Raw genomic sequence first — 15,692 nt, 5'->3', positions numbered from 1 at the left:
ACGGCAATTTACGATACGCTCCAAAACATTATATACACTACTCCTGAGAGAAAGGGGCGATAGCTAGAGGGGAGATGTTTGTCCTTTCCAGGTTTTGGAACAGGAATAAAAATAGCATCCCGCCATCTTTTGGGAAAGGTACTGTCAGTCCAAATTTGATTACAAAGGTGGAGGATGTACACAGACTATGGTATTATAAATACAGCAACATTTGGACATGGATGCCATTCGGTCCCAGGGCAGAAGTGTGAGAGGAAGGTGGTACGTGTTGGGAGTTCCCACATAGAAAAAATGGTACTATAGCTTCCGCGATTTTGATAGGAGAAAACAAGAGGTCGCACTTCCGATGCTCGTTTCTTCGGGAGAATGGCTGGTGGGTAATTTGAAGAGCTAAAATCTCAGTAAAGTGTTGACCCAATGAGTTAGAAATTGCAACTGGGTCCACTAAGGTATCATGCGTGACAGTGAGGCCAGAGATCAGGGAGGAACTAGACACACCAGATAACTGCTGAATTCGACTCCAAACTGTAGGCGAGGGAGTGAAGGTTTTAAAGGAGCTGGTAAGGATGTCCCAGCTTGCCTTCTTGCTATCACAGATGATGCAATGGCATCGTGCATGTAATTGCTTACAGCGGATACAGTTGGCCAACATAGGATGATGGCGGAAAACGCAAAGAGCACGTTTCCGCTCACATATCGCATCACGGCATGCTTTGTTCCACCAAGGAACTGGGGGAGGGGAGCGAAAAGATAGATATGAGGCATTGAACATGCCGCGGCTGTTAGAATAACTTCTGTAACATGAATGACCTATTGTCGATGCTAGGAAATTGATGGTCATCGCCTGGTGATGACTGGGTGTTGTGTAATGTCCTTAGATTAGTTAGGTTTAAGTAGTTCTAAGTTCTAGGGGAGTTATGACCATAGATGCTGAGTCCCATAGTGCTCAGAGCCATTTTTTTGATGGTCATCAAATGTTGCTAGAGAGGAGAAAAGTGTCCAATCGGCTTGGGAAACCTGCTAGCGTCTTGGCGCTTAAATGGAAGTTGTGACTGTAATCAAACGACACATGGAAAACGGTTACTCAAGTGTGTAACAGCAAGAGCAAACCATTTAAAGCACCGAGCTAAAAGAACAGTACCAACCGAAAGGTCCAAATGAGAGTAGCGATTTCTGTGGATGTTCCAATCATTAATTGACATGGGGTGGACAGAAAAGGGGAAAAAAATGCACCTCTGTTGCAGGCAACTCAACGACTGCTGACAGCCAGTGGCCAATGGTGTAGAACAGCATTCAGCCAAAGGCAGAAGATCCTGATCCATAGGTTGTTCGGGGGCAGCTCCTGCCACCGGTGATCGGCTGATTGATCGGCCGCCTGCACGTGCCTCTCAGTGACACGGAAGAAGGCTGAGGGTGGCTACCGATGGGTGGCACTGTAGAAGACACACGCCATGACGGCGAAGGAGAGGAACTGTTTTTCTTATGAGCCTCCTTGGAAGCAAGGCACTGACATGAGGGAGGAGTCGATGGTTGGAGGTCTAGGTACGCATAAAATCTTCACGAGCAGGCTCTTTTTTGGAAGTACGGGTGTCCGATTTTGGGGCCTGTGATTTAGCAGCAGACTATGAAGGTTGAGCCTACGAGTGAGTAGGTGACAGTGGGGAGGTAGAATGGGCAATCTCTGGGCTCGCCGAACTTACGACCGTGGCGCTGAAAGTGAGATCCCAAGTCTCCGTGGCTACCTCCTCAGTAGGTCGAGGAGATGCTAGGACAGTGTTATATTTACCCACTAGGAGCACAGTGGGATTTCTACTGGCAAATAACGTACGAGAGGCAAAGGTAGACACCTTTTCCTTCACTCAGATTTGCTGAATAAATCATTCATCTTTAAAAATAGGACAATCTCTAGAGGAAGCCTCCACTAGGATGCTGATCATGGGGCTAGTGTGAAAGGCACCAGTTGTAGGACCAGTCGCCAGTTGTACCTCGCAGTCCAGCATCTGTAACATGATGTGAGAGGCATCAAAGAGCACTGGGGTGCAACCAACATGTCGGCTTTAGTTGACAGAGATGGGGAAGCCACATCAACCGGGGATCAAAGATCAATCCCAAAAAACAATGAGAGTCCATCACACTGAGGGACTGGCTATCAAGGTACAGATCCAAACGGGGATGGACTGTACGGTGGCAACACAACTGTATAACACAGGTCTTAGCAGCTGGAAAATGGAAGCCGTGAGTGAGAGCCCATGACTGCACTCAGTGTACTATTCCCTGCAGTCCGCAATCAACAACACTCATAACGGAAGAACAAAAATAATTACAAAAGTCATCAGCATACAAGAAGGGGGACACTGCAGGAGCCATAGTTGTGACAAGACCATTAGTCATTAAAAAGAGAGGGACTCAGGTATGGGAGGCACAGCCCTGTACCTGAAAAGTGTCACACAAACGAAAGTTCCATATAACAATCAGGAACAGGCCATAGAAGCCTCACTCGTGTACAGTGGCACGAATGTGTTGACACCGTGTGGTGTCATAAGCTTTATGCAGATTGAAGAAGACTGCATGCAACAAGGTGATGACGCTAGAAAAAAGCCATTCAGATAGCAGAGTCCCCGCTAACTGATCTGCAGTAGAGTGGCCTCGGCAAAAACCACTCTGGTTCAAAGAAAAAAGGTCGTGGGACTCAAGGATCCAATACAGTTTTCGACTCACCGTTCATCCGAGTAACTTGGAGAGGACACTGGTTAACATACGGTTGGTTGGTTGGTTTAGAGGTGGGAGAAGGTACCAAACTACGAGGTCATCAGTCCCTTGTTCCTAATAAAACAATGCCACAAGTGTGAGAATAAAACAGACGAAACACGTAACATAGAACGGAAAGAAAGAAAAAGTCACAAGAACGAAGGGAAGGCAACGAACACTAAAAGGAACAAAAGAGGACAAGAAAACAACAGAGAGACGCTAGAAACAGAAGAGAGTAAGACATGAAAGCAGATTACAGTGGCTGGCCAACCACGAGAATAAAAAGGGGAAGCCAGCCACTCTGCAACACATTAAAACCTCCACCCTAAAAGCACTAGGGTGAAGGACACAGAGGGACAAAGGACATGCGCTAAAACCTACATAGAAGAATAAAACCCACTCTCACGGATAAAACGCAAACCTAAAGCCGCTGTCGAGGCATTGTTGCCCAACACCAAAGGCAGGGTGCTGGGAAAGTTAAAAGTCTGCCGCAGAGTGGCTAAAAGTGGGCAGTCCAGCAAGAGGTAGACGACTGTCATTTGGGCGCTACAGCGACACTGAGGTGGGTCCTCACAACGGAGTAGGTAGCCGTGCGTTCCTAGCCACATATGGCCAATGTGCAGACGGCAGAGGACAAATGATTCCCTGTGAGAGGCCTGCATGGAAGACTCCCACACATTCATAGACTCCTCAATGACAAGCAATTTGTTGTGTGTGCTGTTATGCCATTCCGTCTCCCAAAGCCAGAAAACCAAGCGGTGTAAGGCAGAATGCAGGTCAGCTTCAGAGATGCCTATCTCCAGAAGCGGTTTCCGCATCGCCTGTTTCACCAGTCTGTCGGTGTGTCCTGGGGTCCACACAAACACCACGGAACAGTGAGTCAGTATAAAGGAGAAATACCTCACCAGAGCACGAGCGGATGTACTCAAGAGAACGAGATATGGCCGCCAGCTCTGTAGCAAAAACACCACAGCCAACTGGCAAGGAGTGCTGCTCAGTATGTCCTCCATGAACATATGCAAAGCCTATGTGACCATCAGCCATTGAGCCGTCAGTGTAAACCACTTCAGAGCCCTGGAACACGTCAAGAATCTAGATGAAGTGACAGCGGAGAGCGGCAGGGTTAATAAGAGTCCTTAGGGCCGTGCAAAAGGTCCAGACAAAGCTGCAGCTGAGGCGTACACAATGGAGGCAGACATGAACGGACCGCAAGTAGAGGTGGTAAAGGGAAGGACTTCAGTTCAGAGAGAATGGAACCGCACGCGAATCGCAATCGTTAGCCCCGATCTGGGCCACTGATGCGGGAGATGGACTGCCGCAGGCGGGAAAAGGAGACGGTACTTTGGATGCTCAGGGAACTATGAATGTGTGAGGCGTAACTGGCAAGCATTTGCGCACGTCTGATCTGCAGTGGAGGGACATCAGCCTCCACCAGTACACTGGTCACCGGACTTGACCTAAAAACTCTTGTCACTAATCGAACCCCACAGAGGTGCACAGGGTCAAGCAAATGCAATGCTGAAGGTGCTGCCGAACCATAAACCACACTCCCATAGTCAATTCTGGATTGGACCAGGGCTCTGTAGAGCTGCAGCAGCGTACAGCGATCTCCACCCTTATTTGGTGTTGCTCAGGCAACAGAGGGCACTGAGGTGCTGCCAGCACTTCTGCTTAAGCTGACGGAGATGAGGGTATCGAGTCTATCGAGCATCAAAAACCAGTCCTGGGAACTCGTATGTCTCCACTACAGTGAGTGGATCGTCATTAAGGTAAAATGCGGGTTCCGGATGAACGGTACGACGCCCACAGAAGTGCACGACATACGACTTTGCGGCTGAAAACTGGAAGCTGTGGGCTAGAGCCCATGACTGCGCCTTGTGGATGGCTCCCTGGAGGCGCTGCTCAGCAACAACAGTACTGGAGCAGCAGTACGAAATGCAGAAGTCGTCTGCATACAGAGAAGGTGAGACGTAGTACCCGACAGCTGCTGCTAGACCGTTAATGGCCACTAAAAATAGAGAGACACTCAATACAGAGCCCTATGGGACTCCATTCTCCTGGATATGGATGGAACTATGCGAGTCACCAACTTGGACACGGAAAGTACGGAGCGACAGGAAGTTTTGGATCAAAATTGGGAGTGATCCCCGCATACCCTACTCGTACAATGTGGCAAGGATATGATGTCTCCAAGTCGTGTCATATGCTTTAAGTAACCGTATGTTCCAGCAGCTTACAAAGAACGTTGGTGAGACTGATGGGCCGATAGCTATCCACATCGAGCGGGTTTTTATCCGGTATGAGCACCGGAAGGATGGTGCTCTACCACCACTGTGACGGAAAGACGCCATCGCACCAGATCTGGTTGAAGATGACGAGAATATGTCGCTTGTAGTCAGATGAGGGATGTTTAATCATCTGGCTGTGGATGTGATCACGCCCAGGGGCTGTGTCGGGGCAATGTGCAAGGACACTGAGGAGCTCCCACTCTGTAAATGGGGCGTTATAGGATTCACTGCAGGGTTTAGTGAATGAGAGGATGTTCCCTTCCAGCCGCTGTTTGAGTGTGTGAAAGGGCTGGGGGGTAATTCTCCGATGCAGAGGCTCGAGCAAAGTGCTCAGCAATCGCGTTTGCATTGGTACATAACTCATCATTTACAGTAACACTGGGGACAGCTGTTGGTGTCTGGTACACACAAGACGTTTGATCTTTGCCCAGACTTGGGAAGATGACGTGTGGCACCCAATGGTGGAGACGTATCTTTCCCAATGATCCTCCTTCCGTTGTTTGATAGGGTAGTGAACACGGGCACAGTGCTATTTAAAGGCTATGCGGGGTGCCGCTTATGCCGCCATAGAGCTTACCGACGCTCCTTAATTGCGTCAGTGACTTCCGGCGACCACCAAGGGACTGCCTTATGCCTCGGGCACCCTGAAGAGCGAGGGATCGCGTTTTCTGCCGCAGAAACAATTGTACTAGTCACCTGCTCAAACATCACATCGATGTTACCGTGTGGAGGAGATTCAGCGGCGACAGCAGAGGTGAAAGTTCCCCAGTCCACCTTTTTCAAAGCCCATCTGGGCAGGCGTCTATGCACCAGACACAGGGGCAGTGACAGGAAGGTGGAGAAGTGGTCACTACCACACAGGTCATCATGTGCTCTCCAGTGGATAGATGGGAGAACTCCTGGGCTGTAAATTGATAAATCAATGGCCGAGTAACTACCATGAGCCACACTGAAATGTGTGGCGGCCCCAGTATTTAAGAGGCAGAGATCGAATTGCGACAGTAAAGTTTCGACATCTCTGCCTCGGCCAGGAAGCATGGTACCACCCCACAAGGGGTTATGGGCGTTAAAATGTCCCAGAAGTAGGAAAGGTTTAGGGAGTTGTTCAATCAGTGCAGCTAATACATTCAGGGGTACTGCACCATCTGGAGGAAGATATGCACTGCAGACAGTTATTTCCTGCATCATCCTTCTTCTGACAGCCACAGCTTCAAGAGGAGTTTGAAGGGGCACATGTTCACTACAGAGTGAGTTTAAGACATAAACGCAAACTCCACCTGACACTCTATTATAGTCGCTAAAGTTCCTGTAATATCCCTTACAGCCGCGGAGGGCAGGGGACCACATTGCTGGGAACCAGGTTTCCTGGAGGTCAATGCAGATAGCAGATGTAAAGCTTAACATTTGCCGTAGCTCAGCCAGGCGGTGGAAAAAACCGCCGCAGTTCCACTGGAGGATGACATCGTGAGACTGGGAAGGCATGGCACATTCAATGAGGCAGTTTATGCCTCAGAGTCACCTGCTGCCACCAACTTACTGCCTGAGCAGTCTATATCCAAAGTGTCTGAGGGTCTGGCAAGATCTAGGTCCTCAGTGGATGTCAAAATCTCCACCCCATCCTTAGCTGCAGAGCTGGTAGGTAGCGGTGGTGTGGGTGCCACCGGAATTTCCTTGGTCTTAGGGGTTTTCTTTTTGGATTTCTCTCACTGCTCCTTGGGTTTCCCTTGCTGGGAGGACTTCACTGGTTCAGTCTCCAGGACTGAGGATGAGTGTGAATCCCTAGGACCAGCTGCTTTTGAGCTCTTCAGCCACTGCCGGGTGTTGTCTTTCCCACTGGATGAAACCAGGGAAGGGAGTGACCCAAGGGACCCCTTCCTAGCTAGAGAAGGTGAAGAAGGCTTACGCCTCGCTGGCTTAGAAGTGGGGACAGACGTCCCTGATGGTTGGGGGGTGTTGCTCCAGAAGAAGGTGGTGCAGGAGCAACAGGGAAGGAAATGCCCCCCCCCCCCCCCCATCAAGGAGGCAGGTGTAGTCTTCTGGCTCTGAGAGGTGACCTAGGATAGCGGAGCTGATGAAGCCAGAACTGTTGTAGCAGCGGCATAAGACGATGTCATACACGCAGGATGCAGGCGTTCAAATTTTCTCTTAGCTTCAGTATAGGTCAGTCTGTCCAGGGTCTTTTACTCCATGATTTTCCTTTCTTTCTGGAGAATCCTGCGTCAAGCAAGCAAGGCGAAAGGTACTCTCCGGAGCTGACACAGATGGGAGGCGGTGCACATGGAGTATTGGGATGTGATGGGCGTCCGCAATCTCGGCATGTGACGCTGGAAGTACAGCAGGAAGACATATGGCCGAATTTCCAGCACTTGAAGCACCACATCAGGAGAGGGATATAGGGCTTTACATCACACTGGCAGACCATCACCTTGACCTTCTTGGGCAATGTATCACCCTCAATGGCCAAGATAAAGGGACCGGTGGCAATCTGATTATCCTTTGGACCCCAGGGAACACGCCGGACGAAATGTATACCTCAGTGCTCTAAATTGGCATGCAGCTCATCGTCGGACTGCAAAAGAAGGTCTCTGTGAAATATGATACCCAGCACCATATTTAAGTTCTTATGGGGCGTGATGGTTACAGAAACATCCCCCAGCTTGTCACAAGCAAATAACTCCCGTGACCGGGCAGAGGATGCTGTTTTGATCAAGACTGACCCAGATCTCATTTTGGACAAGACCTCCACCACCCTGAACTTGTCCTCTAAATGCTCAACAAAAAACTGAGGCTTCAGCAACATGAAAGATTCCCCGTCAGCTCTCGAACGTAGAAGGTACTGGGGCGAATAAGATCCACTGCCATCCTTAGCCTGGTGTTCCTCCCATGGTGTGGCCAGGGATGGGGAACAATTTGGGGTCATACTTCTGTGCACTGAATTGAGCTCGTGATTGCTTAGAGACTGCAGATGTTTCACCACCAGCAAGAGATGATGGACTACGTTTCATTGCATGCCATCTGCCCTGATGCCATCCACTCCACCTAGAGGCCCTCCCCACGGGCGCCACCTGGCAGGATGGCCATTGCCGGGAGTCCCGATGCCCCAGGGGGATGGGCATCTGCCCCTTGGCATACGTGGGGAGTTAACGGCGCAGGCATCAGCAGAGAAATCCCTGTGTGGTCAGGGGGGCTACAAGCAACAGGGTACATGGCGGCCCCACCACAATGGACTGGCTACCGTACTGGATATCAGTTGCAAAGAAGTCCACAGTCATCGTCGACACAGAAATCGACACTGCATAGTGCACGGTGGAAAACGCACCCAGGAAGGAGTCCTCGCCCAAGAGATGGAGAATGGGCAGGATTGCAATGTGACAACGAGAAAGTGGGCTAAAGATCTCAATGCATGATGGACACGATGCACCTTGTAAGGTGCCTTTCCCCAATTGACTCACTCTTCGGGAAAATTTTGAAGAATGGGGGTCAAACCCTACAGGGGACCATCACATAAAGGCCGAAACATGTGAAACTCCTTTTAGTCGCCTCGTACGCCAGTCAGGAATATCTCGGGCCTTTTCTAGCCCCCCGACCCGCAGCGGGGACTGGTTAACTTATTGGACAATAGCTGTCCACCTGAAGAAGCAGTTTACCCAATTTCAAAATTGGAATAACAACAGTTTCTCACCACTGCGAAGGGACTTCCCCCTCATTCCAGGGACAATTACAAAGGAGAGTCCGGGCCGGTGAGGATAACACTATTCAAGGAAATTCCTGCGACACCTGTAGGAGGGCGGCAGTCAAAAATGTGCCTGGTTGTAGCCATGTTCTGTGAAGAGGGAGTATATGGCCCTATTGCAGCAACGTATCATTTGAAAGAAATCTGTTTCTGACATTCAATAAGATAAGAGGCCCAGGTATGAAGCCATTTATAGATCAAGAGGTGGTCGAGAGATGGATGCTGTTTGTAGTGTTGGAGGGCACGACAGTGGCCTTTAATAGTCACAGAATTTTTGGGGAAGACCACCAAGAAACAGTCATCTATCAGGGAGAACCCACGGAAGAAGGAATTGCGAAAGCAGGAAGGATGGTATTTGTCAAACTCTGTACAGACTTATCAATTCTGTCATGCGGTGGAGCAGTTGGGGTGGCAGCCTAGGAAATGGCATCCAAATTTGCATTAGTAATGGCCCATCTGGCAGGGGGTCCTGGCAAGTGATGCTGGGGTAAAGTTAAGATGATGATCACTGTTGCACAAATTGTCACGACCTCCCCGAATGAGGAGGAATCCGGGATGCAGATGGAAAAATCGATGACTGAGAAAGTACTGTGTGCCACACTAACGTGTGGGGACTTCAGTGTCGAGGAGACAGAGATCTTGCCCCACCAGCAGGTCTTTAACAATCCTGCCCCGGTCAGTGGTTGCAGTACTGCCCCACAGGGTGTTACGGGCATTAAAGTCCCCAAGGACGAGGAAGGAGGAGGGAGTTGTCAAGAGCGCAAGAAGAGTCCGTGTGGACCAATGTACAGACACCACCAGAGACTCGCAAAGGGCCAACCTCGTTCCAGCAGAAGGCCTGGAAACCAGGAAGAATTGGCAAATGAGTATCAGCCAAATGAGATTTCTGCAATACAACACAAGCTACAGAGTAGAGAGGAAGAAATGAATTCAATTCAGGAAGGTGACAATAATAAGCATTACAGTTCCATTGGAGGAGGGTAGTAGAAGAGGCTGGCTGGACATCAAATAAGGCAGAATCTGTAAGGATGGAGTGACATCCATGAATGTAAGATCAAATCCTGACTGAGGAGAGGGGGCACCAGAGGGACCTCATTCCGATACTTACGGGTCACCATCTTTTCCATCACAGTGTGAGAGGGGTGCAGTCAGGAAGACAGCCAGCCACAGCAATATCAGCATCCAAAAGAGAACTAGCAGCCTCGACACCCACAGAGTATGGGTCCTGTGTGCAACTTGAAGCAACAGGCTTCTTGTCCTGGAGGTGCCAGGAAAGGAGATTCTTAGAAGGAGCCCCATTCCCGGCAGGTGCCAGGGAAGAGGGTTTCTTCTTCGGCTGAGAAGAAGGAGCAGTTATATGAGGGGAGGGAATGGGAATTGCCGGGGAGGAGTAAAGGGAAGGCGGACAGGACTGAGGAAGGGAGACAGTCGAATTTCTCTCATGCCTCGGACTAGGATAGAGGGTTGGGAGTTTTGATTTCCTGAACTTTACTTTCCTTTTTATAGGTCTGGCAACCCGATGAACGAGGAGAAGGCGTGCCACAACAGTTCGTGCAGTTGGGCAGTGGGGTGCAAGGACTCTCCACATGGAGAGGGCAGCTGCAGTAACTGCAAATACGATTTGCCTCACATCGTGAAGCTAAGTGACCAAAACAGAGATATCAGAAACAGCGCTCTGGAGGTGGCGTGTAGGGCTTCGTGTCGCAACAGTGAACTATAACTTTTGACTTTTTCAGGAAGGTTACCCACTCAAGAGACAGGATGAATGTGCCAGTATCAACGCAATTGTTCTTAGGATCTCTCTGGACCTGCCGGATGAAATGAATGCAATGCCATGCCATGCCAGATTAGCCCCGGGTTCCTCGTCACATTGAAGGAGGTGGTCCGTATGGGAGATAATGCCCCACGTGATATTTAAGGACTGGTGAGGAGTGAAGCTCACTAGGATGTCTCCTAAGTGCTCACAAGAACAAATGCAAGGCAACTGACTGGAGAAGAGAGTTTAATCAGTAGGGAACCAGATCGCATGTTTCTAACTGAGTCAAGTTCATAAAACTTATCTTCAATATGTTCTAAAAAAAGAGTGGTTCAGTAGCAGCAAAAGCCTCCCCATCTGTCCTAGAACAAGTCGAGTAATGGGGAAAGGGTTTTGCCCCAAGCCGGCAGGTGTGGGCTTCCTCCAAGGAAGTGGCCAGGAAGGGGAAGGCCGAGGGAGGAACTGTGAGGGTTGAGAGAGAATCCTTCCTGTCTGAAGAGATGGCCACAAAAGAGCAGCAAGGATGGAGCTCAGCTTCACACACAGTTTGTTTGCCCCGGTACCACCCACTCAGGTCACCAGGGGCCCTGTGTTGTCAGGGGGCTCAGCCATTCTGGTATAAACAGTACCTGTACAGACTGGTTACATGTGCTGGTGACCTAGTGAGGGGGGCAGGGCTACAGCGGGGAAGGGGAGAAGAAGGGGTGAGAGGGAAAGAGGAATCCACATCGGAGATGCCAGGGTTCTTCCCTACATGGATCACATCACGGAAACTATTCAAAAAGTGAGGCTCAAATCCCAAGGGGGACCAAACAAGGCCAGTAAACAAGGGAAAGTGGAAACACAAGACACAAGAGTAAAAGGGAATAGTGGAACTGAGGGAATAGCAAGGCTGTCATGAAGGAAAACATCGTAGGTGAAAGGGGAGAGGGAGGGCAGAGGGCAGGAGGGAGAGGAGCTAGGACGGAAAGGAATGGGTGCTGAGAAAGCAATGCAGCCTGGGAAGGAAGAAAGGCTGCAATAGTTCAGGGCACTGTACCCAAAAAAAAAAAGAGCTGTGGGGCACCTGGAGGCTGAGCAAATGGGGACTTTGGTCAAGGGAGACCACTGTATCACAGTAAAAGCACCTGTGAACGAGATAGGGGTAAGCACTGGATTGGTACATTCAACTTTGACCGATGATTTGTGCACAAGGAAAATGTTTAAGAAATTTGCACCAAAATTGGTGGCATTGGAGCCGAAGCAACACTATCTGGAAATCACACAAGACGTGCCGAATAATGCAAACAGAATACCACGATTACAGGCAATGAGACATGGGTTTACTGATGTGAGTAAGAAACCAAGATGCAGTCATCGCAGTGGAAACAGCAGACATCGCCTAGGCCAAAAATTGCATGGCAGATTCATATTGATGTGAAGGTCACACTGACCATTTTCTTCGATTCTCGTGGGGTGTTACAATGACAGTACGTGCCAAGAGGGCAAACCATCACAAAGGAATAATAAAGGGTGTCTCACAGACAACACAACTTTTGAAATGCCCACTATTTCTGTTCTATTAAGTTCGCAGCACAGAATGCGGTGCAAGTGTGCCAGAAAGTTGTGCAAAGTTTCATCGGAAGTACAGGAGTGTGCCTGCAGTCGTGAAGGGCATCTGAGTAATATCATATTTCGTATATAATCACAGGTAGCATACAATGCAATAATACATAAATTAATTTGATTAAAAAATTTGTATGTTGTTACACACTCAATATGGGAAGGTCTATACCAGGTAGTCTTTCATCACCTTCGATACTCTCCTTACCAAACACACATTCTTGCAGTTAATCAGGATCCTTAATCCCATGCCAAAAATGACCCTGAAAGGAACAAAACTTGAGTTGAGAGAATACATTGTGCAGAATGCGACAGCCTGGCTGATCACCGTTTCAAAAGATGTGTTCCAGAAATGTTTCCAACAATGGTAAGGAGGCTAAGATAAGTGTGTGCATTACCAACTACAATATTTTGAAGAGATTAGGGTTTAGTACCTCCACATCAATAAATGTATTACCGACAGCCAAACGTTTAATACTTTTTGAACACTCCTCGCAAATGTACACAATCCATACACAATGCATTTAAATGGGACCAAATAAAAACCAACTGATCTTATCTTTGGGTCACAGCAATTTAACATCAATTAAATGCAATCTTGGCTGTACTGTTTGAATAATGTGCTGTTTTTACCACTGCTGTCCAGTTTCAAGTTTGAAGTGTACACGTACATGCAACCATACATATGCTATATGTAGATTGAAAAAGGGATCAAAAACAAAAACAAAATGCCAAGGCATGTTCCAAATGCATCAGTGATCCTTCTAAATATAAATCAATCTGTGAAACATAACACCTGTTAACTACGCTCATACCCATTGGCAGAATGAAATAAACAGTACAAATTTTATGTATAAAATGGTCCATTATTATAGGTTACAGCAAGAATCAATGAAAGTTGAATAAGTAAACACGGTTTTGGTTCTAGGAGGGATTAACTTTGAACAGAGAAGGGATACAGCAAAATATAATGTTCGATACAAATTAGATGGGGCATCCTGAGGAATGAGGGGGGCACACTCAAGGACTTGTAAATCAATTATCTCTGCTTTATTTGTGTTTGTTCTGTCCTGCAAATGTCAAAATAACTTTTATATGTTACCATGTATTTATTTTTTCCAGTAAACATGTTAATTAAAACGAAGTTCAAATCTCTCTTCAATCTTTCCAAATCTGACACCACCAATGGGAGTTTCCATGAAGCAAAAGTCAACCTTTGAATGACCTTCAGTTATTAACTTTATGATCATGATTACCAGTAAATGATACATGACCCCTTATGCCTCTTCCAATTTGTATCTAACATTGTATTTTGCTGTATTCCTCCTGTATTCCAAGTTAATCCCTACTAGAACTAAACAGATACTTGCTCATTTGACCTTCATTGAAGTTTGCCACGACCTTGTATAATGTAGCATTTTATATTTAAAATTTGCCGCTCTTTTCACACTTTGGACCAAATATTAGTGTTCCCATTTAAAAAAAAAAAAAAAAAAAAAAAAAAATCACTTTAGCCTCCAAATCATCTTGGAATCTACATTCAAGGTCATGGCCATTAGCAGCAATATGTGATCCTCTTTGCCACCTACAACTTTATCTAAGGCATTTTGCTGTATGTCATCTCTATCCAGAGTTATTTCCCATTATGGATTAAAATGGTCCACCCCTTATATGATCACAAGCACATGTAACAAACTTCAAAATGACTGTATGGATTGAGACTGACGTGTGGTATAAATAAAGCATCTTATTCCAATAACATACTGTCTCAACAAATCATTATGGTTTTAAATGTCATGATTTTGCCAAGTTTGCACTCAGCTGAAACTATTTAGGGGAAATGTAAGGAAGTTAATCAACAAATCTATTTTAGGATTTTTTAAAAATCACTTCCTCAATTCTTTTAAGTCCATCATTTTATACATCACTCAATGAAAATACTTGCACATCCTTTTTAATTACCTTCACATTTAGTTTTCTGCTTGAGAGGGGCTCCTCTGAAGATGGTGCTTTCAGTTGTTCACGAATAACTATCTTTTTAACTTTGAAAGTAGTATCTGTCACATTCTGTCCTTTTGGAAGAAGCTGCTTTTTCTTCAGTTTAACTTTGGACTTTTCTTCCCTTTCAAATTTTTTGCTTCTATTTTTCTTCCCCATGATGCTCCTATGTACCAAGCTAACCCTATGGCCTGGAATAAAAAGAAATTAGTCATTCTCTTATGAAACACAAATTACTGAGCATTCCTACACAAACAAAATTTCTGTTTATGTCAGCAGTATTAAAACCTGATAGTTTACTAAAAAATGTATCAGTAAATATTTCAATACTATTAGCTAACATCAAATTAAAATTAAACCAAATAACTGCTACCTAGAACACAACTGTAGAAACAGGTAAAGATTGAGAATCTCACAGAAGCCAGCTTTCAGAGTCAGAGGTTCCTTGAGCTGAAACAACAGACAAAGGGCTGGAGAAAATGAGACCGGCAATTGAATAGAAATGCTTAGAAAAAACTACACAACAAATTCTCTCTTTGGTCTTATGATAGGTAACATACACAACAAATTCTCACTTTGGTCACACGACAGATTACCCTGTACATTAAGCAGTCAGAGATGATGTTTAAAATAACATGGGGAGACAAGGAATATATAAAAATGTGAAAACATTCTCAGAATCCACACTCGTCGAGTTGTCTGAGGACATTATACCAACAGTTCAAACAAATTTCGGGCTTGCAGCCGGTTGTCGTTCAATACTTTGCACGATATTTCAACTGGGCACCTGCCAGTCATCTTCAGGTGAGCCGTCGCAGACTGGCGAAAACGTCCTCTGTTCCGCAATATATAGCGTACTGCGTCCAAAACTTGATAGTTGAACCACACTGCCCGCCAGCAGCGCCCTCGCTGGTGGAATAGCGGAACTCAGTCGCCCTCTGCGTTGCTGTTTGCCACGGCCGTCGACGCACTCTGAGCAAATCGTGGAGATGATGGAATTCCATGCACTGTCCAGCTGGTAGCCGCTGTCACGGTTTAACAGATGTTCCGCCAGTCGTATTTCTATGGATTCTTTAATAATGGAGTCCCAGAAAGACGTTGCTGTGGACAAAATCATTGTTTTCTCATACTCCATTGAATGTCCAGTAGAAATACAATGTTCAGCAATAGCGGACTTGCTTGGCTGCAAAAGGCGGGTGTAACGTTGATGTTCAGTGCAGCGTTCTTTCACGGTGCGTGTGGTTTGACCTATGCAACAGAGTGCGTCGACGGCCGTGGCAAACAGCAACGCAGAGGGCGTCTGAGTTCCGCTATTCCACTAGTGAGGGCACTGCCGGCGGGCAGTGTGGTTCAACTATCAAGTTTTCGACGCATGCGCAGAATACTTACAGTATGCTATATATTGCGGAATGGGGGACGTTTTCGCCAGTCTGCGACGGCTCACCTGAAGATGACTGGCATGTGCCCAGTTGAAATATCGTGCAAAGTACTGAACGACGACCGGCTGCAAGCCCGAAATTTGTTTGAACAGTCAATTCGCCGGGAAAATTTTAAAATTCACATTATA

At 47.0% G+C, this 15,692-nt stretch overlaps 1 protein-coding gene across 1 annotated transcript in view; it reads right to left on the bottom strand.

Moving 5' to 3' along the window:
- Positions 1 to 15,692, bottom strand: part of LOC126416187 (testis-expressed protein 10 homolog) — a 159,909-nt gene that overhangs the window by 126,669 nt on the left and 17,548 nt on the right. The window contains exon 2 of the mRNA XM_050083769.1: positions 14,090 to 14,316. Coding sequence (XP_049939726.1) covers positions 14,090 to 14,284 — 195 coding nt within the window. The 5' untranslated portion in view covers positions 14,285 to 14,316. The remainder of the gene's footprint in view (positions 1 to 14,089; positions 14,317 to 15,692) is intronic.

The sequence above is a fragment of the Schistocerca serialis genome, chromosome 8, assembly GCF_023864345.2.
Source record: "Schistocerca serialis cubense isolate TAMUIC-IGC-003099 chromosome 8, iqSchSeri2.2, whole genome shotgun sequence".
Taxonomy (NCBI): domain Eukaryota; kingdom Metazoa; phylum Arthropoda; class Insecta; order Orthoptera; family Acrididae; genus Schistocerca; species Schistocerca serialis.
Note: the sequence above shows the minus strand (reverse complement) of the source record. Positions and strands in the feature narration are given on the sequence as shown.